The sequence below is a fragment of the Meriones unguiculatus genome, chromosome 11 (assembly GCF_030254825.1).
Source record: "Meriones unguiculatus strain TT.TT164.6M chromosome 11, Bangor_MerUng_6.1, whole genome shotgun sequence".
In the NCBI taxonomy this organism is placed as follows: domain Eukaryota; kingdom Metazoa; phylum Chordata; class Mammalia; order Rodentia; family Muridae; genus Meriones; species Meriones unguiculatus.
The window spans coordinates 33,314,445-33,340,051 of NC_083359.1; the positions used below are offsets into that span (position 1 = coordinate 33,314,445).

Below are 25,607 nucleotides of genomic sequence, written 5' to 3' on the forward strand. Positions count from 1 at the left end.
AGCTATTGGAAAATATATACATATATTTGTTAATATTATAGGTCGTTGGCTTGTTTTCAACTTTTGTAGGGTTTGGGGAGTTTAAACCACTCAAGTCAAAAGTGGAACTAATAAAAGTACAATTGAACTTAATCTCTTATGTCAAGGTTTACAGTAACAAATGATGGTTCTTCAGCTATGAAGATATCATTAAGCATATGCCAAGCAATTGGCGCATGACTGTAATAGGTTCATGAAGGAAGGGCTTTTTTTCTAATCGCATTCCGTGGTGTTTTTCCCAAGACGCCAGCAGCTTTTATAAAATGATGGTTATATCTCCTCATTATAGAATCTAATCTCCCCAAAAGACATTCAGCAGCTGCAAAACGCTAGCATCTTTTAGTTGTAAATTGTTTTTTATTATTTATCCCTATTTAACTAAAGAAGAAAAGGCTATCAGATGATTTAACAAGATGAGAATTTAGTGGTTTTAATGTTTGACAGCACCCGATTGTTAGCCCAGGCATTGATCTCTTTAGATACAGGCTTAATAGTCATTGATGGGTTTTTGTTTTGTTTTGTTTTTGTTTTCTTGCCTCAACTGTATGAGCAAATCTGCATGATTGGGTCTTTTTTATTTCCTTTTAGTGTGGAATTCAAAGTTGTGTGTACTCTTTATAGAATTTAAGGAGTGCAAAATTAGATCTGAAAGAACACAAGTGGCCCATTGAAGGTCAAATTTTATAAACCAGGTTTTTTTACCCACAAGTTGGTACAGGGGAGCTAAAGGAGGGAAGCTTCTGCCTGGGTAACTGCTTCTGTGAATTGCTCATCTAGTGACAAAAGATGGTCAATGGGGGGGAGGGAGGGCAGCACAATTATAAGAACCTTAAGAAAGTCATTGTCTGGGTGAGTAGTAGCTCAGTGAGTGCTTGCTGTTCAAGCCTGAGGACCTCTGTTCAGACCCAGACTGCCAACCACCCCTGAAAAAAGCCAGGTGCAGAAGGAGCAATGCCTGTTCCTGCAGCTCACTGGTCAGTCAGCCAGCCAACTGGAGAGAGAGAGAGAGAGAGATCCTGTCTTACTATAGTAAGGTAGAAAAGAAGGCACTCGATGAAGATCTCTGGCCTCTCCAGTTGCAAGCCACATGGACACTCACATACACCTACCCACACATGCTCACACACACAATACAAAAAGAAAAAAGAAAAAAAACAAAAAACAAAGGAAAGGATTGTGAGGGTACTGTGTGGAATTTAAAAAGAAAATAGCACTAATGAGTTTCTCATCACCCCTTTGGTAGAACTCTCTGGGGACAGCCAACCAATTTAAATAAATAAGGTCCCACAACCCTTTGGGAGCTCCTGGGGTAAGACATCTCTTTTAGTGGATACTCCCCTTGAGAAGGGGAGCTTTTCACTCATAACACACTTTTAAGAAGATGGTTGCAATGTGACTTTGTGGAGATGTCTCCTCCGTGTCAGTTTTAAGGCAAATGTTTGCATTTCCCTACAGGACTCAGCATGTTTTTCTGGAAAGGTTTAAACACTTTCTACGCCATTAATACTGCATGTCTTTCTAGAATGGCAGGTCACTCAAAACGAACTGCACTAGCTTTTCATTCTGCACATTATTTCCTTTTCACTTGTTCTATATAGATCAGAGCTCTTTATTTGTGGCTGTTTCCTCCCCAAGCTTTAGAATTTCAAGTTTTAGACAGAAATACTTCCTCCCGTTTTGTAATAAAATAACAGCAACAAAATTCAAGCTGTTAAAAAAATGGTATTAATCTTTATATAAATAGCTGTTTCTCTATCATGAAAACTACTGGGAGCATAGTACTGTGTGAGTCTACATTTCTGCTTATTCAATAATTGTACCAGTAATGCTGTTTACCATTCCATTTGTATTATTTATATGTCAACCAAAGGGTATGAATGCTAAAAAATAATTTTCCATCACCTATCTTCCATTTCTTTTTCTTCTAAACGCCCCGCAGACACAGTTCTCCTATAAATAATAATAAAAAGGTGCTGTATTAATATTTCAGCAAAGATTCCCATCTATTCATGCACACTCACAAATACATGTTCTTTAATATCTATACACACCCCTTCCCTACAAATTAACTCTGCCTGGGGCTTGCAAGAAAATCAGGTCAAGTTAAAGGAGAAATCAGAGAAGAGGACCGAAATTAATTTACTACTCTATACCACATGTGAATATGGGTTTGCTGGGGAAACGGCTTGTGTTCAGAGTCGTTCACTTGTGTGTGATGAGAGCTGCTAACTGTGGGGCACGAACACGGCCTAGCCTGGACGGAGATGAAAGTTCAATTCTTTTAGCTTAGATTTTCTTAACTGTCTTCAAATAAACCTCATCGCGTCTGTTCTTTAACAGCCCAAAGTCCTTTTGGTTGATACCTCCTCCCTAGAGCGTGATTTGGGGATAGGGGAGGAGGATGTGAATAAAATCGGGGTTTGTCTGTCTTGGAAGGGCGTTCGGGTGGGCAGTTAATTGCAGTCGTCATTTTGCCGTGCGTGGTGTGCTTCTCCACAGAGTTGTGTCTCAAGCGAGCATGAAACGGTTACAGCAACCGAGTAGGAATTAACCTCTTCAGTGTTTATTCAGCAGTCACCTTTGGCTCCTTTCTCTCACACCTACATTCATCAATCAGCAAAACATATTGATTGTTCACCTTCAAAAGATATCCATATTCTGACCCTTGTCACTTCTGTCACCGTCACCGTGACCCCAGGCCACACCCCAATTGTCTCCAACCTGAATTGTTGCCATCACCTCCCTCTGGCCTCTTCTCAACACAAGCAGCCACTGTGAGCTTCCTGAACTGTACATCAAATCATACTGCTAGGAGCTTCCCAGTGCAGAACCCCAAGACCTCACACTGGCTTCTGAAGCCTCCCTCTCCTCATTTCTCATTCGGTTCCAGTCTGACTGGCCGGCTTGCTCTTCCTGGTACACAAGCTTGCAGCCACCCCAGAACCTGTACTGTTCTTCTGTCTGAAATGCGCTTTCAAACACACTGCCAGACTCCCTCCCTCTCTTCCACAATGCTTCAGGATGAATGCAAGCCGGCTAGATGTTCTTCTTTGAAGGCCTGGAATGAAGGAGCACTTCCGTCATGACCCATTCTGCCATTTTCTATACCTCTTATCTCTCTCTATTTTTCTCATATAACCCTATGAACTCAAGCATGTGCTGTTTATGTATCTGTAAATACATAGCATTTTGTTTTACTTTTAACTTAATAATTATGTAGATGTAACCCTTATCCTGTATGTTTTTCGTAATTTTTTATTATCTATGTCTATTCTGTACGTGTTAAATATTAAATTCTGGTGGCTGTTGCCATTCCATCCTTTCATACGTCCTGCACACCCCACCAGTCCCTCTCTTTTCTGTAAGCCACTTTCACTCATTTGTGAGTGTTTTTTTTGTTTGTTTGTTTGTTTTGTACTGTGATACACTGAGTTTAGCAAGGGCCTTCTGTGTGACCAGGGGTTTCTAACTATCCTTCGGAGGCCGCTGGGCTGAGCAGAAGTAAACAGCTGAAGATAATTACTTCCCCCCTTACAAACACACCAGTATTCAAAACCCCATCAGGGTGGAGCATGGCCACATAAGCCTATCCTCGATCCATGATTGAGTGGTGACAGTTTTGCATGGGCTCGAGATTAGTGGCCACTGCTGCTATGAGACTATGATTGCAGTGGTTGTCACGTCCAGAAGAGAGGATTCCACACACTGTTTCCCCATCTTCGGTCTCCTGTCTTCTTTATGTTATCCACCAAAGTGTTTTGTTTTCTTTTTATTCTTTGAGAATTTCGTACATGCTTATAATGTGTTTTGATGATCACACTCACCCCCATTCCCTTCCCTCTAAAGCCTTCCTTTATTTCTCCATCAGATTCTCACCTTTTAAGAACTCACTAGGTCCATTTCGTATTGGGTGTATGTAGCCCCACACTGAGAGCTACATGAGTTGTTTTTTTTTTTTCTTCTTCATATTACTGAAGGAAACTGATTCTCCCCTTCCACTCAGCAATCAATTGTCCATAACTCCTGAGCTAAGAGTGAAACATTGAGACCCCTTCCTCTATCTATGCTAGGATTTTTGTCTGCCTTGATTTTTGCATAGTTCTTAATCATGTAGTCACAGCTACCATGAGTTCACAGGTGTGTATCAAGACATTATATCAAGACATACAATGAACCACTCTTGTCTGGACATGGCATGGATTTTACACTCTTTCTGCACCTCTTCTGCAATGTCCCCTGAGCTTTCAAGGCAGTAGTTATAAGCTGCATGCTGAACTGCCCTTTGTTCTCAGCACTCTGTGTTGCCATCAGCATTCTCCATAATTCCTTGCAAAGAGGGCCCACTCTCGTTGAGGGTGAACATGGGTTTTGACTATGGATATAAACCTAAATATTTAGAAGCAGTTTAACACCATGTCAGTTCAAAGTAATAACTTCTCTACCTAGGGCCTATGACCTTCTCAGCCATGTTTTCTTTCTATGTTTACAGTATCAGACATGACGTGTTGTTTTTTTTTTTCCTGTGGAGCCAGCCTCAAATCCAATCATAGAGCAGTTGGTTGTCAGCATAATTGTAAGGCCAACGTGCGTCAGTGTATGCATCTCGTTAGGCAAGTTGACACTGTAACTCACAAGGTTCACAGCTGGTTAGAACATTAATGCCCTTTCTTCTCCAACAGCCTACACAATACCCTCTGGCACTCTGAAAGACAGGGAAAAAATCATCTTGAATACGGGCACAGAAAGACAAATGCCAAAGTCTCTCTCCTATGTGAATTTTAGCTTCAAATTTTTAGATTTGTATTTTTAAACTTAGAATACCGTAATTGCTAGGGAACTAGAAAGAAGACATTAGGGTGTAAGATGCCTTAAGGGATAGAGACAGTAGAACATAGATTAAAGGAAAGTAGTGAAGAGTAATGCTGAAGGGAACGAGTTTAAGCAGGGATAAGAGTAGGGGATGGAGGAGATAAAGATGGATTGTGAGTGTGTTAACCAAAATGAAGAATGTATGAAAAAGCCATATGGAATCCAACTACTTTGTAAACCAGTTTAAAATATAAGTTAAAAAAATTACAAAGGAGCTGTCATGCCTAAGTGGATATGGCTGTTCCTAGAAGCCATGGGTTATTAAACAAACCCCAGTGCCAAGGGTGGGATATTTCCTTATGGATTGCTGATCAGGGAGGTACCAGAGCCATCTGATACCTTGTTATTCCTCTTCATTGCCCATCAGAACTGGGTGATAAGACTGTATTGCTAAAGACAAGACACAACTTCATTGCAAGATATAGAGAAATCAAGCCAGAACTTCATTCTGATTTTTATATTATCTTAGTATTATTTTTTTTGCCTTCCTCCAAAAAAAGCTCCAAGAAAGCAAAGATCAGTTTGTTTTTGTTTTGTTTTTAATGTCATAGCCTTAATCCCTACAATTGAGGATGGAATGTATTAAACAATCAAAGACTGTTTATTGAGAAGACAAAATAAGAAAGAAAGGGAGGTGGGAGAAGTTGGCAGAGGAGAAAGAGAGGGGCAGGAAGGAAAAGAAAGTAGGTAAAGGGCAGAGAGGGAGAAATAAGGGAAGGGAGCGTGTTTGTCAAACTTCTTAGACTGGGTAAGAACCTTAGTGGAAATTCCCTCGTCTTCCTTATCTTCTGTACCATCATTCTCAGCTAGGTGGAAGCTATTTGACTTTATGTCAACATCTGCCAACACTTCTCTTTGCAGACTGTACTACAGGTTTACTGAGATCACAGGAAAGCCTGGTGGGGATGGGGAGCCCACCATTCCAGTTTCTCCCCGGGCACTGCCCACTTTTTCCCTCCCACTTGCCAAATGAGGCAAAGAATGAATCCTTACCTCCCAGGTGAATGTTAATTACTGTTTGCTCCATGCTTTGAGATCCACAGATGAAAGAGGTCATAAAAGCAAAAAAAGTGTTATTACATTGAGAATGGCTACAGACTCTCATTTAGCTCTGGAAACTGATCAAGCAGGAATGTTGAATCATGAGACTCAGGCTGGCCAAATATTACACTTGTTATAATTAATTTGAGCATAAGTTTCAACACAGTGACATGTTTCTTTTAAATAAAGTTAAGTCCTCTAAGGATGCATAAATCTATATGGGTCTTAATTTTCAGCTGGGAATGATATTCAGAGGGCAGGAAGAAAAATACATCTCTCTTCTGTTGGGAAAATACCCAAGCAAATGGCTTACTTTTGAGCTATCTTCTAAACGATCCTCTGTCTGTTTGACCCAGGGGACTCTGACAAGAATGCTCACAAAATTATGGGGATTTAGAGCAGAAGCTGAATTTGAAAGGACTCGAATCCTTTCTCAGTGACTGCCAGAGCAGTGTCTGTCACTTTGGTGACCAAGGCTGGGATAATTCCTGTGATTCTGAGCCTATTACCTAACCAGTGTGCTGACTCTGATGTTACTCAACAGTCGCCAGAGAGCTCTCCACGTTTTCCCAGTTTTTCAACAAATATTTATTAATCACTTTCTGCACAGAGACCCTGTTAGGCACCTTGGAAGAGGGGGAAAGATTCAAAGGACAATGATGTAGATTCAACAGCCACCTAGAATAGAGGCTGTGGTGCAATATTTGTTGAGTGAATGTGTGCATGATCAAGAGGGCGGCTCATGCTCTGGAAGGAATGATGGAGCGCAGGCCTAGGACTCCCCTCACATGGGGAAGAGCTCTTGACGGGGAGCATAGAAGCAGTTTACACAAAGCTTAATCTGTCTTCCTTAACTTTCATCATTTCTAGTTGTGACAGCCAACCTGACTCATGGAAGTCCGTTTGTTCTTCCTTGGGTCATGACTCAATTATCTGAGGATCGCTACACCTTCTCCTAACTCTTTTCCAGGATCGAGAGCTGTATAGCCTTTCACCTTATTTCTAGTGCCCACATCCATCTTAATTTCATCCACCGGCCAACTCCATGTCTTATCTTGGCTCTAAAGATATCATCAGCCTAGAACAGAAAGGATCAGGCAGCCCTGGTATGCTCATGCCAGCATGGTGTGCAATGGAGTCTCCTTCCTATGCCAGTTCCCCTTCCTGTCTCCCACTGCATAAACTAATTCATTATGGACCTCTTTCTTCATGGGACATGTGTGTGCATCATTAGAAAAAGCCAGTATTTCCAAGAACATAGTTTGGCCAATAAAAGTATAATATTACATGTATGTGTAAGCAAGGTCGCTGTTTTACACACACTAAACTAAAACTCTACAGTTCTGACTCAAGTGTATTATTTGCTGGTCAGCCTGATTTTCTTTGTCTTAGTTTGAACTTTGCTTTTTCTGCTTGTCCCCCAACTTTGAATATCAGAGAGGAATATTATTGGTAGTCAAATTTCTTGGGCCTAGGTCAATGGCCTCCTGTCTACTCTGGAATAATCTATTCCTTTTGTGTTTTGTTTTGATGAATCACCATTTTATCATCAGCAAAATGAAGTGTTTGGTGAGTTAACAGTGTTTAGGTTTCCTGCTAGAGTAGTATTTGATAGGGTTTGTACATAGATTTCTTTGACTTTCAATAGCTCAGTCTCTGATTGTTTTTGCTCTCACCTCTGGAAACGAACACTGGCTTGAAAACTATTCTAAATGAAAGAATCCCAGAGGAAGTGAGCAGAAGGTCATTTGTAGCCCCCAAATTCAAGGCATAACAGCAGAATTACTTATGAAATATGTGTCGGGCACCATCCAACACGGCCTTGTTTCTCTAAGAAGAAAAAAGCACGAGTGTTTTGCATGGGTCTATAGCTGCTTACTCCTCAATCCCATCACCATGATGACATTCTCCGGTTGCACACCCAAGCCTCTGTGTGAATGACTACAATAGCAGTCCACCATGCCTCCTGGCTCACAAATTGCTCACTCACTGAGGCTTTCTAGCATTTCAACCCTGCTTGGCAGTTGCATCTGGCTTGCAAACTATGATTACCTGAACACAGTGTCAAAACAGTTCCTTTCCCTGCTTTGCCCCTTGCAATTATTCATTGGTTATGCCCACTGCAGCCTCTGCCCATGCTTCTCTTTATTTGATTCCTTCTTCTTTTCTCTTTCAAATTCCTGGCTTCCTTCACCTGATTCAAAATTGTCCCCGGATGTCAGGCAAATGCATAGGAATGGAAGATGCTCCCAGGTGTGTGTTACTGAATGTTATTTCAGTACCACGGAGAGCGGTGCCTCCAGTAAGAGCTTTGTTGTAGCCAGCCTTTGCCTGTGGCTTTGAGGCGCCATTCAGAACCCCACAGGTGGTAGGGATGACAAAAACTCTACAAAGAAGCTATGCGGTGAGATTCCTTCTCCCAGGAGTGCAGGAGCCAAGCTTTACATTGTGCCATTCAAAGACCAGATTGCATCTGGGCCCGGACGGCTGTCATAATGTCAGCCCATTTGGCATTTACCTTCTTTTTCCCAGGCTGACCTCTGAAGATAGGGGCAGGCTCTGAGGGCATTGTTTTAACCATGCTCACGCTATAGCCATTGTTTCCACATAGGCGAGCTGCCGGTTCCCTTCCAGGCCCGCACTGTAATTTTATCAACTCTGGCTCAGAGAAACCTATATTTATAATGCTAATTAGGAGGGCACACATTTAATTTGAGTGGAAGACTGTTTGTATCTCACTGAGCCTGATAGCACAGGGCTCCACCGACAGCAGTCAGAGGCAAAGCAGGCCTTTCTCCCTTTTCCAAGTATTTGAAACAGGGCTTACTCTTGCCAAACAATTTCTCTGTTGGATTAAAAAGAGAGAGGGGTGGGGGGGAGAGTGTTGAATTCACTGGAGCTCAGAAAACTTTGCGTTTATCTCCTGCCTGCATAATATATTCCTCTGTGCACTGAGAAAACATGCCTCTTATGTTATCTAATTGTTTCCTGACACATTTAGCAACATTTCACACTCTTTAAAGTGACATTAACATTGCTGACAGTGGAGGTACTTTCATTAGACGGGCTTGAGTTGTAGCCAGTATGCACTGCAGGTCTTCAAACAGGCTTGTAAAAGGCAAGGAAGGCATTCTTTATGAAAATAGCTCCTCCACCAGCACCGCCTGTGGGTGCATATTAATTCTGCTGACACTGGTCAGTTTGGGGTATGTATACACATATACTCGCTCACTCACACACACTCACACAAATCCTTGTGAGCTGATCTAAGACACTATGGTCCGGCGACCTATTCGTGCAAAGTCTGCAAAAGCCCTTTCTGGTTACATCTTTCGACCACAACTAACCAGTGTGCTACCTCAGATACGAGTCAGCCGGTTCACACCCAAACTAGAGGCCGAGTAACTGAGCAACTGATGCACAGTGAGGACAGCCACGTGCCCCCAGCCGTGACAGTCACTCTCCCCTTCTTCTTCCCTACACCTTCCCCCTGTCATTTAAGGTTGCCTTTTAAACATTTTCTTTAGGCCTCCAAGCTGTCTGCATTGATACACAGTATTCCCAGAGAGCATCCTTAATGAGCCTTTGCAGTTAAGGCCCACACAGAACCACAGGAAGAGAAATTTGAAGCTTCTTTCTGAGGTTCCTAGAAAAAAAAAAAAAAAAAAAGCCAGGATTAGAGGAGATGAGAAAAATACAATCCAGAGTCTATGTGTCTGCCAGGACACAAACTCTCGTTTAAGGCTGGCCTAATTATTGATTCCTGTGGGTTCGAGTTTATCACATCTATTCCTATGATGAACACCATGCCCAAACCAAAATGGGGGAGGAAAAGGTTTATTTGTCATACATGTCCTGATCACAGTCCATCATGAAGGGAAGTCAAGGCAGGGCCTGAAGCAGGGGCCATGGAGGAGCACTGTTTCCTGGCTTATTCTCTGTGGTTTGATCAACCTGTTCTCTTCTACAACTCAGGACTCTCTGCCTATGGGTTATGCCACCCATAGTGGACTGAGTCTCCCCCTGTATCAATTATTAATTTAAAAAATACCCCCCACAGACTTGCCTACTGGTCAGTCTGACAGAGAGATCTTCTAAATTAATGTCCCTTCTTCCCAGATTACCCAAGCTATGTCAAGTTGTTGAGGGGGGAAAAAAAGCCAAATATCATACCATTCTTGTTAGGTAAACAAAATACTATTTAAAGTTTATGGAATTTAAAGCTAAGAGGAGAACTCACTGAAGACCATTAAGTCACTTCCACACTGCTAAACTATCCAGTCAGACATCCTGCCTTAGACTACATGAAAATTATGTCTCTTTTCTCTCTGCATCTCTCTCATTGAAGGACACCATGTAGCCATTATCATCTTAGGTTGCTCATTATTTACTGTGTGATATGTTTTCATATCCCTAGCTCTGTACAAGCCTCAGCTTCACTCCTATAAAACAGGGATCATAACAGCACCTGCCACATAGTATTGATAAAGAGGGTTATATAAGTTCTCAACCATGAAATGTACTGTGTATTGCCTAGCATCCTGTCAGTACTCAATATTCAAGTACTATGAATGAATGGTAATCTCCTCCACTGTGGAATGGACCACATGTGGCTGAGACTCTTCAGTCTCTATCTTGGAGAGATTTTTTTTAACCTGAGTATTGGTAGGTATATTCTCAAAGCATCTAATCTTTACCATCTTATTAAGGACCATCCAACAAGGAATAAGCAGACTGTGTGAATGTTGGCAGCAACGAGATGAAATAGTTCACGTATCTGCTGCCCAGAGCTCATGTTTTATCTTTGCTGTCCCTAAAGCACATAGCAAAACACAGACATACGGGTGAGAACTGTTTGCTATCTGCAGACAAAGCCCTGGAAAAGGAATGCATCCAATAATGGGAGTGAAAGCCATTACCATTTGTAGAGCACTTTAACATTTGCAGTGTACTTTCATATATGTTATGATTTAATCCTCAAAGGGTCCTGAAGGGGAAGTACTACATCTATCTCCTTCCCTTTATGCATGATAATAATACTTACCATTTACTTCAGAAAGTTCACATAAATGTCTCAGTTAATCCTTATAATAACTAGTGAAGAATGTTTACACACATTTTGTTTATCAACAGTTGAACATAAAAAAAAGATAGGGGACTTATCCAAAGTTACCCAATAAGTCAATGAGAAACCAAGATTTGAACTTTAGTGAGGGTCCAATACAAATTATATTATCATACCAGCAATTGGCACTTCATGCCAATCTTTTAATAAATATTCATTGAATCCCATCCTCGTTTCCTCTGAATGGTGGTGTGAGCCCTGGAGTCTGAATATCTGAGTTCAAATTCTTCCTCCCTCCCTTTCAACTTATGACCCCCTGTAGCTGATCTACCTTATCCTTAAAATGGGATGATATTGCTTACCCTGAAAGATTAAGTATACAAATATTTATAAAGAGCTGAGAAACGATGCCTTGTGTATCAGGAGAGCTTAATTGATCTTGCAGATTGCCAGCATTGTTTTCACATTCACATTTCACCTGAAGCCATAGGAAGATGACATAAAAGTGAATGATACATTAAGATAGGTTGTGAAAGATGTCCAGTGACCAAGCCTTTGGGAATTGAGCTTCATCATGGACATAGGGATAGTTAAGTCTTCCTGAGGAACTCTTCCTCCCACTAACTGCCTTGACAGTGATAACGTTGAATTGCTTCAGGCAGGTCAGGGATAATGCTCAGTGTGTCTCTTGTCTTCTCCATGTTGTTGAGACAGTCTGTTTAGAAGGTGACTGCAACACCCATACGAGGTAGTGGCTTGACGTTCTAAGCCACTCGGTTTTAAATAAGCAACTTTTATTTAAAACCAGAGTCAACACTGTTAATGCCATGCCCACAGTATTGTAATGAATAAACTTATTTCTTTTTAAGTACCTAAAACCAAAGACAAATAGCTACGGTATCCAACAGTGAAGTCAGTGCCAAGAACATAGCCATAAATCCGTCAAGGTGTTGAGGAATGAAGTGTTATAATTGAGCAATCATGGTGTGATTTACTGTGGATAGCTTTAGCCTGGGCACTAGGATACAAAAAGTATCATCCACTGTCTCTGTTCAGTGTCACTCATGGTCTCATTAAAGACCAGGCATTGGGCGAATAAATAAGCTAACGTGTTGCAAGAACAATAATAAAAGTATCCAGAAAGAAGGAGGCCCATGATCAGAGTCTCTAAAGAAGTTTTTGGGTGGATATGGAGGCCACTGATGAGAAGAAAGGTCTTGTATGAATAGGGAGGAACAGAAGGAAGGATATAGACGATTGCTTAATACCTTGCTTTGGGTAGGATGTAAGTAATGAGACAGCTCTGTGCAAGCCTTTGAACCAGGAGGCCTGAGAGGGCTCAGTGAGAAAAGGTTCTTGATGTCAAGCCTGATGACCTGAGTTCTCCCCCTGGGACCCACATGATGGAAGGAGAGAACTTACTCTTAAAGGTTGTCCTCTGCCTGCCACAGACAACTTCTCCATGCACGTGCCTCCCCCACAACACACACACACAATTAATTAATTAATTATGAAATAGAGCAGTGCTGTCTAAGTGATGAGTAGTCTTGGGGAAATTAAGATGTGCAGCACGTGCAAGGTTCCGCACCCAGAGATAGATTGGTTTTTGTATGGAAGAGAGACCAAAGGAAGAGATGCCAGTAACAGGAAATCCAGAACCATAATACATTAGACATCTTTCTGATTCTGCAACCAATGCCTGATACCGTCACCTTATAAAGAGGAGATGTTTGCTTTATCTTACAGTCTGTAAGGTTTCTGTCTATCCATGAAGGCCCTCTCTTATTTGGTCCTGTGCTAAGGCAGCATGACATGATTAGAGTCCAGGATGCAGCTAAACTCTCATGGGACTAGATCTGAGTGCCACAATTTTCTACAGGGGCAGTGTAGAAATTTTCTACACACCCCAGTGATCCAAAAGCCTCCTAGTAGGCCCCACCCTTCAGCTAATCCAGCCTCTCTCAATAATGCCACATCAAGGGCCAAGGTTTTGTTATATGGGCCTTTGGTGGGACATTTAAGATCCAATTGATAGCACGCTGTCTATACTGTACTGTTCAGTATGGTGGACACTGGCCCTGGGAACTACTTACATATGTCAGTTAAAATTAGAGTCTAGTTCCTAGTCATGCTAGCCTCACATGAAGTGTCCAGTGGCTCTGTGTAGACAAGGCGCATGCCCATCCTCACAGAACATTCTGTCAAGTGGCACTACATATCAGCAAATTATACTTCTGCCTCACTCTCGAGATACGAAGGAAGTCGCAGATAGATTTTAAGGGCAGGAAGTGTTTGAGGAGCTGGAAAGGTAGCTCAGCAGTAAAGAGCAGTTGGTGTTCTTGCTAAAGATCTGAGTTCAGTTCCCAGCATGTACATGGGGCAGCTCACAACATCCCAGGAGATCTGGAGCCCCTTTCTGTCTGCACAGGTACTTACACACACACACACACACACACACACACACACGCACACACGATAATCTTCAAAAATTCATTTAAAAGGAAGTGTGTGGCAATCCATAGATCCATAAAATGTTAATAAAAAGTATTGTCCCTGCCTCTAGGAAATATTTGTATCCTCGCAAGAGCCAGCTGCGCGGATTCATTGTGCTTTACCTCATGCATATGAAAGACGTGGCATACTGCAGAAAGAATTCCAGAAAGCATTTTGAAAGTGAACTCTAACCTCTGTCTATAACCTGATCTGAATTTTACACCTCCTAAAGTGCAGAGCTGCTTGGGAGGTGTGATGTATAAACACACAGCCTGGTGAGATATAGTGGCAACACCAAAGTGCACACAGCCCCAAACTGTGAAGGCAGCTCATGCTGGCACCCCTTGGTGAGGCACTTTAACTGGGGCCAGTCCAAAGGCAGGCCATCCTGCCAATAAATTACATACAATAGCCTGTGTGCAACTGGGAGGGTTTTTACCAGAACCACCTTTTGAAAAGAATTTGTTTTCAAGAAAATGCTTAACTAGGCTTTGGTGAGCTCAGTGAAGTGTGAGCGAAGCAGACAATTAGGTCTTGCACTGTAAAAAAATAAAACGATAAAAACTTTCCACGGGGTGTTACAGAATAGAGCAAACCCTGTTTGGACAGTACTACCTCACGGAGACCTAGGAGGCCCGAATCAAATTTCCTTGGGTGAGGGCATAGAACCTAGAGTTGTGCTCTAGCACTCTCCCTGAGGCTCCCGCTCAGTAGAAGCAGTTAATTCTCTCATGACAAGCAGGGCTTGCCCGGCTCCCAGAGATGGTATATGCCCCTCGGTGACTAATTAAACTCACTCCAGGCAAATGTTACCTTTCTCAAACATGCACACGCTCCCATGTTTAATTCCCACCAATACCACAAATTGATTTGTTTGGTGTTTACATGAGGGCAACGGAAAGTTTTTCGCTCCTCATACATGTCTCCCCCTTTTTGGTTTGGAATCAAACGTTGGGGCTTGTGTGTGCTAGGTAAGTTCTATTCCCCTGAGCCACACCTCACAGATCTGTCCAATTCTAATCAACTAAAACAAAACAATGGGGCTGATACAGTACTGACTAGAACCACATTCTGTATTCTGACCCAAGCCATTACATGTGTGACTGCAGCACTTCTCAGCCTCAGCACCATTGCTGAAAATGCTTAACTGGGCTTTGCATGAGAGGATGGGCCATTCTTTCTCATGATGGACTGTCCTGGGACTTGTAAGATGCTTAGTGGTGTCCCTGACCTCTGCCCATTAGATGCTAACAGTGTCCATTCTCCAGCCACTACTGCCATAAGCAAATACCTTGGGATATCATCACATTGCCCCTGTGTAGCGGCAACAGTCCTCCAGAGGAGAATTAGGAATGTAGCGTGAGATAGGTACTAAATATTTGCAACCAGAGAGATACATTTATGTAAGTATATAATATAATTGATGTAAAATTTAAAAATATATAATGAAAGTCTATCCTATACATTAATTTTGAGATGCTCCACTTATCAGATATCATTTTTTTTTGCATTCTGCATTTATGATTTGAATACTGCCAGCTGTGGTGGCTATGTTCTGAAGATCATTTGGGTACTAGGGAGGCTGATGCAAGAAAATCTCAAGTTTAAGGTCAGTCTGGACTATGCCATGATACCAGGGCGGGAGGACACAACTATCTTTGTCCTTTAAACAAACATTTAAGATGTAGGCAAGGAATTCGCACCTCAAATCAAGGTGTATGCAAGTGTTGATGTTGGTTGAAAGGTACTTTGAATGTCTCTCTGGTGCTGAGCATAGTGGGATTGCAATCTACATGCCTGATCGGTAAGACATGGACAGCCATCTGCTCCTTCTCTTCCACCCTCTTTGACACCTACAACATTCTTAGATTAGTTACCCCCCGTGAGAAAAAAACTTTCTCTAGTGCCCTATGTTCCATTTCTTGTATTGAACAGGAAGGGACCCAGACTAAAGAACATACACATTTGTTTTTTTCTCTTTCCAGTTCTACCAAGTGACTGTGTGGCATTGACCGTGTCATTTCCCCTCTGGGCCTTGATGACAAGTTTCCGGGTGGTTGGTTTTTCTTCTAAGTGCCAACAACAAACTCAAAGTTGGGTGAAAGAAGGAACAAAAGAAGCTAGCGTGGAGAATAAATGGATTCATATATCGAAATGTTTGGAGGCAGGAGTGTTTCAGGATTGGCTAAATCCAGATGTTCCACCAACATAACCAGTAATGTTTTCTTCAGCTTTTCATGTCTCAGTCATCTTTCGTTAACTCCATTCATAAACAAGATCCTCCCAGGATGGAGAGATGCCTACAGTCATGCTGAGGGTCACACTCTCCTAGATTCAACCTCAGTCTTCTATGGAAAAGGAAGGTGACTTGATGACATCTAAATAGGTAGCAGGAATTGGAAGCCATCATTAAGGAAACTTTAATGCTGTTTAAAAACTCTAGCCAACTGTTTTGCTTGTATCAAAAATAGGCCTTCAACTTTAACAGAGAACAGTGTTTTTATTAAGTCCTTAAAGTTATGGTGTCACTGGGGATACTCAGGTTTTGGTTCCAGAATGTCTTTCACCCTTACAAATCACAGATTCTGTGCCAGTCATCACCATGACTGTTTGCAGGAGCCTGGTTTTCATCTATGGTTAGTTTCCTCCTCTGGGATAAATTCCATGGTGCATTCTAGAACTTCACCAAGGCCAGCACTCTACTCTGAGGTAGACAATAGTATAATGAACCACTCAAGGCTTGGGGTCATACTATTTGGGTTCAAACCATAACTATGCACTTTCGAATGGGCAATATTTGGGTCTCAGCTTCCTTTACCTGTGAATGGGAAAGAGATTAACATATAATTAGTTCCTAAATTTTGGGAGTGTTAAAAGAGAAAGTGTGTGTGAAATATTTAGTTCAGTTTTTAGCGTAAGCCAAGATCACACACGATGCGGAATTGGTAAGGAGTGTAGTGGTTAATTCCATTGTCAAATTGAAGAGCTCTAGAATTGCCTTGGAGACAAGGCTCCAGGTGTGCTCTGTGAGGGCCTTTCTAGTTCCGGTACTTTAGTTGGCAAGGCCTTCCTATTGTGGATAGTAGTGTCCAGGAGCCGGGCAGTTCTTGCTCTCTGCCTCCAGACTGTCTCAAGGTCCTGCTGTCATGACTTTCCCATCCTTTGAACTAAGAAAACATATAAACCCTTCCCTCCTTAAGCGGCTCTCATTAGATATTTTGTCATAGCAACAAGACAAGAGACCATCAGAGTGGACGGTCAGATTTATATTTGTATGCCTTTGTTCCTGGTTCTGTTTTTTTTTTTTTTGTTTTGTTTTTTTGTTTTTTTGTTTTTTTGTTTTTTTTGTTGTTTTTTTTTTTTTGCTGTGTCTTAAGCATGTCTCTATGCTCCACCAAATATCCTGACATCCCATCACTACATAAATCAGTTATGGATTGCCTACACAGAACAGTTTAATATCAGTTCACCATTAATCTTTCCAATGAAAAAGAACAAGCTGTTTTAAGTGGATTTGGGGATTTGCTCTCCAGCACACCCCCTGTCATAAATTAGTGAATATATTAAAAATGGCCGAGCAGAGTATCAATTTCAGGGTCACTATTCATTGTTTGGGGAGGATGAGAAAGAACTGCAGCCCTTTTGAACTTGTTGGACAAAGACTCAATCTAAATCTGTATGAGCAGCAAAATGACACCGTAATGGACACAATGGGAGTTGGAGCAATATTCTACCACCACAGATGGTGTATGATGAAGTTTTCAGGGATGACTGCAGTGGGTGAAGACCGAGAGCCTGGAGCATGGATGGCAAATAAGCCCTGTACATCTGCTACCTCTCCTCAGCCATGTCTATGAGTTTTCTAATTGATGATGTCACTCTCTTCCCACTGGAAGATAGGGTATACCAGAATCCTTCCCCACATGGCATTTTAACAGCCAGGACCCATCTATCAGACATTGCATGGAATCACTTAGTCTGGCTATAACAGAATTTTTACAAGTGGAAAACAGCACAAAAAATCCTACTTGTCTGAAACCAGTTATAGTAGAAAACTAAATTAGTCTCAATGCTTAAGGTCACAGGGGATCCAGTCATGCAGATGATCAGAGTTTGATTTACATGGGGAGCTTGGAAAAACCCCTGGGCACATACACATGTGCAAGATCACAGGAGTTTAATAAATGACATATTGCATGTACCTCTTTGCTTTGTAACAATCAGCTCAGTGTAGCATTCTGCACATTTGCTGGAGACTTTGTGCTCATTTAAAAAGAAACTGGAGAAACGGTTGGGAATGAAGGGTTTCTGCCATACATAACCTGGGAGTCAAGCTGGAGCATGTCATCTGGTTAGCTGCCCAACCATACTAAGGCTTTCCGTAAGAAGACGGAGTCCACAAAGGGAGCCGAGTAAGTTCCAGCTTTCTCCCCTGTGCTCTGGAACCTGGTTGCATGTACACAGATGGTCTCTGTCAGGTGGAATATTCAGGGGCAATATGCAGCCCAAGTGAACAAACTTAGCAAATGACCTAACAAATAGAGAACAGCACAAGTGTTTGACTCGGGGCAGATCTAGTGATTCTGAAATTTCCCAAGTAGTAAAAGGTACCAGCAAGCAGAATGGAATGAGCTGTCAAAGCAGAATCGAGGAATTAGGAGGAGTGGGGTGCTAAGAGGAGCCACACAATGCTATGAAGCACAGTCATGGTACACGAAGCAGCCCCAACGCTCTCCCCGTGCCGTGACTCTTCTTTCACTCTCGGTATTTGTGTGTATTTTTTTAAAAAGCTCTGTTCAGTATTTGTGTATATTTTTAAAAAGCTCTGTTGTCTGTACTATGTGAAATGAATTCATGCTGAACCAAATTCCCAGAAGTTCGTGTAAAGAATGATTTCACAGCAACCATCCTATCAAGGCTCCTGGAAAATTGCACTTGAACCTTAGTTCCACCTCAGTCACTCAAAGGAATTTTTAAAAAATTGGCTTCCAGCCATCCTTGCTCTTCAACATCCAGTTTCAGCTATGCCTCAGTAGCACACACGCTAAAGCCTATTGATTGTGACTTAAAAATCTCTCCTTACCTGAGCTCTGCTGCTAAGTGGACGTCAGCACTGAGCTACAGGGCCTGGTCAGGGTCTGTCTGTAGTCAGAAGCCTTGAAGAAGGGTGGAGGGCAACCTCCCTATAAACTTCGGAGCAAAATGACAGTGAGGACTTTGGGACTCAGTTGGATAATAACTGCTATGTGTGGTTATTCAAACATGTGTCCTGCTTGGCATGTGAAGGATACCCCGGGATTGGAAGGAGGCACCATGGAAGTATCTCTTGCATAAAATTTCTTACCCTTTATGTAACATTAGCATTACTACTTATTATTATCATTATGTATTGTTACTATTTTCATTACAATATTGCCATGCTCTCTGGGCAGGCAGCATGAGTAGATGCGGGGTGGATTTGGGAAAGACAAGCCCAAGCTTAAGCCCTGCCCTTGACATTTTCTAATTGCTAAACTGACCCTTTTGATTTCCTCTTTCTCGCCTATGACGTGGAAATATTCCATTCTCACATATGATGGGACTATGTGGTCATTCTAATAGAAGAGGTTGCTTGAGGATTAAGGGAGATGATGTAAGTAGACATGTCAGCACGGGGAGTGGCAGTTAGATACTCTGCAGTCAGCAATAACGGTTACAATGGTGGCAGCCATAGCTTCGTTGTTGCAAGGTCTATGGGAGAACTATTGATTAAATGCTAGCATTGATCCTGAGAAAACTCCATAGCACTCAGTCCAGAGCACCTGGCAAAAATGTTATGTCTCACACTGCTCTCCAACAGCCACGAATGTACTGGATCCTTTAAAGCAAACTCCATTTACCTGTGGACACAGTAAAGAGGGATCGTTGTCACTTCCGTTGTATTATTGGGCAAGAAACTTCAGATTGAAACTTTAGGGCTTGAGAGATGCTTCAGTGGCAGAGAACAGCTATTCCAAGGGAGCCAAGTTCGGTTCCCAGCACCTACATTGGCTGCAGGAGATCTTACACCCTCTTCTGGCTTCTATGGTGCCTGCACACACATGCATGCAGAAACATACTTAGAGGCATATAATTTTTTAAAATCTAAAAATCATTTAAACTTTAAGGGTATCGTGCATCCTTAACTAGTGTCACTTCTGTCCCTCCAAAGGGCATCATGCTAACAGTGGTTTGATTCCCCATCACTACTGTTCATTTCTATTCTCTCCCAAAAGAGTCACTTGCTTTTTCTTCAGAGACTTGTTCAAGATTCCACCGTTTCACTTTTTACCCCAACCCCTGCCAAATATTTCCTTCCTCTGCCTCTATACTATCCTAAATATAGTGCATTCTACACCCAGCTTTTTATCATCAGAACCACTCTGGCTCCTCACTACAGGAGAGCTCTGAAGGCTGGATGGCAGAATCCTTAGGCTTCCGAAAGTCGCACATGCATTTGTTGAACCCAAATCACCCATCTAGAGCACCATGTATTGTGCTTAATAATAACAATAATAATAATAAATCAGGAAATACATTTACAAAAGCAGCAACAGGTGTTGTTATCTAGCAGAATATCTGAAAATACCTCTATGTGTGTAGTTCTTCGGGAACATACACTTCTTCAGGCATAGACACTTTCCAAACCAAAGTATTCATTTTAATTGCATGTTTCCCTCCACATCCCAGCTTCCTGGCTACTTTTCATTAGTTTCCTCATGAACAGGCAAGACAGGCAACAATTACAATGACCCTGGGTACAAGGGCACAGTTGGTGAATGTTCATGATGCAATTGTCATTGCTCAGAAGTTGACGTCAGGAGCCTGCTGCTGTGAGGAAAAGATGTGAAAGGGACCCTGTCTGCCCAAGGGCAGCTCCACTCTACCAGTTTGACTGCTGTTCTTTAGGGCATGGGACAGCCATACTTTTGCCTCATAGGTAGGAATTCCGCCATTATGTTCAAATAAACCACATGATAATGATAAATGATCAAGTCACTGGCATGGAGATATGGTCCACCTGTTCACACCTTCTACCCTAAGATAAAGGATCTGATCTTAACGTAGCCTCTTTACTTGTTCACTGGGGGTACAGTTGAGAGTAAGAGGTAATAATAAGGTCTATGAGGAAACTTATAAATAGGCCGCTAGGCTGGAAAAAGTAGTTCTTGTTCCAAGCAGGCAAATGTGGAGAGCTTTACTGAAGAGAAGCAAAAGTCCTAAGAATAGTATCCACGTGGTAGAAGCAGGGGAAAGTGTCCATTAAGGTGGGAGTGAAAATCTACATAAAGGGGAGTGGTTTGTCATGCTCACGTAAAGGAAATAAGAATGCCCTGTTCACTGGAGAAGAAGGGACCAGGGCAGGCATGGGAAGGGTGCCCTCTGGGTAAGGAAGATAGGTGAGCAGCTATGAGCCAGAGAAGGTAGTACGTGCCCAGCATCACGGGGAATTTAAGACTTCATTTTTCATACAATGGAAAACCATCAGAAGGTGCAAAGATGACAGGACCTGATTTCTACCTATGAAATACTGTCTCAACTACTATGGAGAAGAGATGAAGTCATGGTAGAGTTGGTGGACAATTTCTCAAGAGTAGAAATATGGAGCCCAGCAAAAACATGGTTTAGGGAGAAATGAGAAGGACTTAGGGTCATAGCAAAGGAGACAGAAAGAACTAGACTTTTCTGGACTGATTTCATTAAAATGGATGCCCTTTTCTGAATTATATTCATAAAGTATCACGTATCTTACAACATGTGGCATACATCTGGGCTGGACTGGAAATATCAAAACTGGCCCTGAAAAGCACATCTGGATCACTGAATTAAAAAAAAAAAATATATATATATATATATATATATATCTGTACTGTGAGCTGGTTTCAATGTAACTTTCCTAGGATGCTCTCATGACACTCATTGCTGACCTTTGACCCCTCTGTCCTCTTTCCCAGGTCGTCCCATTCCACCTACATCCTCGTCTAGCCTCCTCCCATCTGCTCAGCTGCCTAGTTCCCATAATCCTCCACCCGTTAGCTGCCAGATGCCATTGCTAGACAGCAACACCTCCCATCAGATCATGGACACCAACCCTGATGAGGAATTCTCCCCCAATTCATACCTGCTCAGAGCATGCTCAGGGCCCCAGCAAGCCTCCGGCAGTGGTAAGGAAACTCTGTGGTGTCTTACTGTGTGGTGTTTTGTGCCTGACATTCGTGAGTCTCCAGCAAAATGACAACTATCGAAACAAAGGCTGGGAGACGGCGGTGTGGGAAGCATCAAGGTGAAACGCATTTGTCATTTTGTGGCATGGCTAGTTCTAAGATACGGCTGTTGAAGGTCACAGCTGTTGGAGGGGTTTTGTTGATCATAACAGGCTCTGGGCCTCCTTCTGTGGGAGGGATTTGCCTGTGGCTACATGTGAGAGCATGCGGGGCTCAAAGGTGAAGTGTGGGGAGACACTGGAATATTGAATTCTGTATTACTATGATTCTGGTCATAGCCAAGTGACCCTGGACACCCTCACATGCCCCATCAGTGTGCCTCCCAGGCCTCCTGGTTTTTATCATTGGCTTCTGACTTCCCCTTCCTTGCTTGTTTTATATGGTTTTGCGATTAAAATGTGTTCCCTTGACATGAATACTGAATTATTGTGCCAAGACTGAAGTGTTTGGGGTATGACCTCTCTATGACCCTCTGCTTGTGCCACATCACTTGAGTTTAACAAGCTGATCGTGAGGCACTGTGATAAACACAGCTTCTAAATTCAGAGTTCTTCCTTGGGTTTTTATGTTCACAGAACAGAGGCGCTGAACACTGGGTTCTGCTTCACTTTTGAAGATTTTGTGTCTCGACTCCCACTCTCTGAGTCTTAGAAAGAACTGACCCCAAGCACAACAATAATCGGGCCTCATTTTGGATCCACCAACTGGTAGACTGTTCACCTAAACATATGACTACAGAAGAGAGCACATTTATGCGTAGAGATTCAGTATCCATGCCTAGGGGAGGCCATGGCACTAATTAGCTGCTCTTGACCCAAAGCTTTGGCAATGCCTCCTGAGTTAGCCCCTCATTATGTTCATTAACATAGATCATCAAAAGCAATAGAGAGATTTGCGTCCCAAGAATGCTCCCGCAAAGAGTGCTGTAGCTCTATCCATGAATATAAGCTACCACTGGTCTCAACCTCTCCAATTATAGAGGACCTCCTAAATATATTAGGATGATTCATTCAGCAAATGGACCGATATAGACTGTTACTTATGATGGCCCATGCCCTTCTTCAAAGCCAGACCCGATATATTTAGCAAACTCATATTCTTTTTTTTAAATTATCTAATCAAATCTCTCATCAAATGAGCAATCCATTGTTGATATTATGAAGGCCTTTAATCTACCATAAATCTTTATTAGAACTCATCAGAGCTTCTAGTTTGAGAGAAATGTGATTATGGCACTCTTAAAATGACATTACATCATCGGGGTGATTGGTTTATCATTTGGAGAAGAGACATCAATCATAACTAACATAACCACACAGTAAATGAATTCAACCTTTCTACCGTGGAACAATGACACCGTAATTGCTCAAAATCAGGCTTAAAATGAAATCGGAAAATGCTCTTTCTTCAAATATGATGTTAACTTAATGGAATATATTATGAAAAATCATGTTTGAGGAAATTCTATATAATTAAAAATATGTGGAAATATATTCCCTTTTTTTCTTTCATCAGAACCTGATTTTAGCTACAGCGCTATTTTTTCTTATTTTTTTTTGTGTGGCAGAGATTATGTTGCATTTAATTGAACTACCCTCGCTTGTGTTTTGCTACTTTTTATTTCATACTATGTAATCGTGATGAATATTGTATTATGAAGGACAAGAGGCTTTTGAAATGATGTGCACCTGCTGATAGCTTTTGAAAAACAGACAATTATTAAAGAGAAAATGAGCTTTCAGAAACGACATCCTTTTATGCATGTATGGATACCCAAGCAAAGATGACTTCCATAAGCGAGGTCAGCTCTTATCTCTGGGCCATCCAGAATGTTTTCTTAGTGAAAGCATGCAGGGCGATTTCTTTCCTTTTGGACGAGGGTGTGTATCAGCTTGTTGGTTGTCAATAGAGGATTTTTGTTGGCTTTGTGTAGAAATCAAGAGCTCATCATTTGGGTGGGCAGAACAGATCTATGTGTTTAGAGCCAAATGTATTCATTTTTTTTTTTCATCAGTTACACCAATTTGTTCAGCTCGCTTAAAAAACTGACAGTGATTTTAGCTTCACGGAGAGGAGAGAATGCTACAGAAAGTGTGAAGGTCCATTTTCATACCAAACAAGAGCCACGCTCACAGGATTTCTCCAGCAGAGGGGTGAATTGAATAGTCGCCTTGTTTCCAGCAGCCTCTTACCAGAGGGTGCACGGAAGCTCAGGCGAGCAGGTAGTCATTCGATGTTCATCACCCCGGCTCAGCTCAGATGAGAGCATGCCCAGCTGGGGGAGGTGTGTGCACTTGCATGTGTATATATTTCTGTGGAATGGATTTGGGGTCCAGGGCAAATTGGGGCTTCTATCAAGATCTGAATGCAGTTGCCATGAATTTAAATTTGACATAAGGGATTGAAAATGGAGTTTGACACCAAAGATGCAGAGTGCAGAGCGGTGCCCGAGTGTTTTCAATTGAGTTTGATGAAAGGGGCTGAATTTGTCAGGTGTTGTCAGCACCAGCCCGGGGCCCCTGTGTTTGGGTGTGTTAAGTTTAACTGGTTAATCACATAAAATATTTTTAAGTTGGTCCCTTGGCAATGACACTGGAATCTTAAGATCACGTGGCACTTCAGACTTTGTTGTTGTTGTTTTTTTCCCTTAGTTAAAATAACTTCCAACATACTCAGCCTGTTCACAACAGGGAAACATTATTTTTGCTCTCCCCTTATTGTTTCAATGATTTGATATCGTCAAAACCTGTCATTAGGAGAGTTGCAGAACACATTTCGTGCCCGCCACACCTCTGTTTTGAAGAGTCTAACTGGATATAAAATACAGGAACTAAAACGGTTTTCACGGACATAAAAACCTCCTCGAAGCAACACCCGAGTTTCACCTTTATGCATCGACTGTCATTCCTCTCTATGCGTGGCACTAAAACCGCACCGCCTTTGCACCCAAGTTGCTCTAACCTTCCAGCTACGCCAATCAAACAGATACTCGGTGTGGTTGGAGAGATGGCTCCAGGACCGATACATTCAGCTCCTGAAGCATTTGCTTCCCCATAGCTGAGCTCAGACCTGGGGCTCACCCTGTCTTTTGACCTTCTGTCAGAGCAGGTTAGCACCAAAGCCGTTTCTAATAAATACAGCAGTGTAAATTCAAATCCTATGAAATCACTCATCTGGGGGTTAAAAAAAAAAAAGAAAGAAAAAAAAACCTGGATCCGGGCAGCAGCAGTAGAGAACTCCACATCTGGAAAAACATGGCTCCTTTTCAAAGCACCAAATCAGCTCTGCACCTTGTTGACAGCATTGGAGTAAGATATGCAGGCATTCGTCGCGTGCTCATCCAAGAGAGTTGACGGACCTCTCTCCCCTAGAGAGAGTTAAGTCTTGAGTCTTTATGGAGGCTTGGAACACTCACCAGCAACATCTCACTACACATTAGAAATGAAAGCAAGAGGTTCTGACAAGAACCTCCCAGAAAGTCCTCAGCGGCAGAGATAAGCCGTCCAAAGATGGAAGGGAGAGGTCTGCCTTTGCTCTGGGGCAAATGATATATGCCCTAGCCCTTTCGTAAAGCAGCAAGAGCTTAGTTCATTCTAAGCGACAGCAGCGTGTTACAGCCTGCAGATGTTGCTCTACAAATGTACTTGCCTGCTTCTCTATGGCTTATTAGTTTAAGGGTTGAAATACGTGTACATGTCTGTTTGCACACATGTAGAGGTCAGAGGTCAACCTCAGTTGTCATTCCTCAGGTACTATCCAGGTTTTTGTTTGTTTGCTCTTGTTTTTGTTTTTGTTTTGTTTTTTTTTTTTGCATGGGATCTTTCACTGGCCTGGTGTTCACCAAGTAGGCTAGGCTG

The 25,607-nt window shown here is 42.2% G+C and overlaps 1 protein-coding gene across 15 annotated transcripts in view; it reads left to right on the plus strand.

Moving 5' to 3' along the window:
• Positions 1-25,607, plus strand: part of Tenm2 (teneurin transmembrane protein 2) — a 1,501,569-nt gene that overhangs the window by 1,112,653 nt on the left and 363,309 nt on the right. For 13 of the 15 annotated variants that reach the window (XM_060363849.1, XM_060363848.1, XM_060363851.1 and 10 more), the window contains one exon: positions 21,481-21,690. The exons of the other annotated variants lie outside the window; for them this stretch is intronic. In XM_060363849.1, the coding sequence (XP_060219832.1) occupies positions 21,481-21,690 (210 nt within the window). The remainder of the gene's footprint in view (positions 1-21,480; positions 21,691-25,607) is intronic. 15 annotated transcript variants of the gene reach the window in all.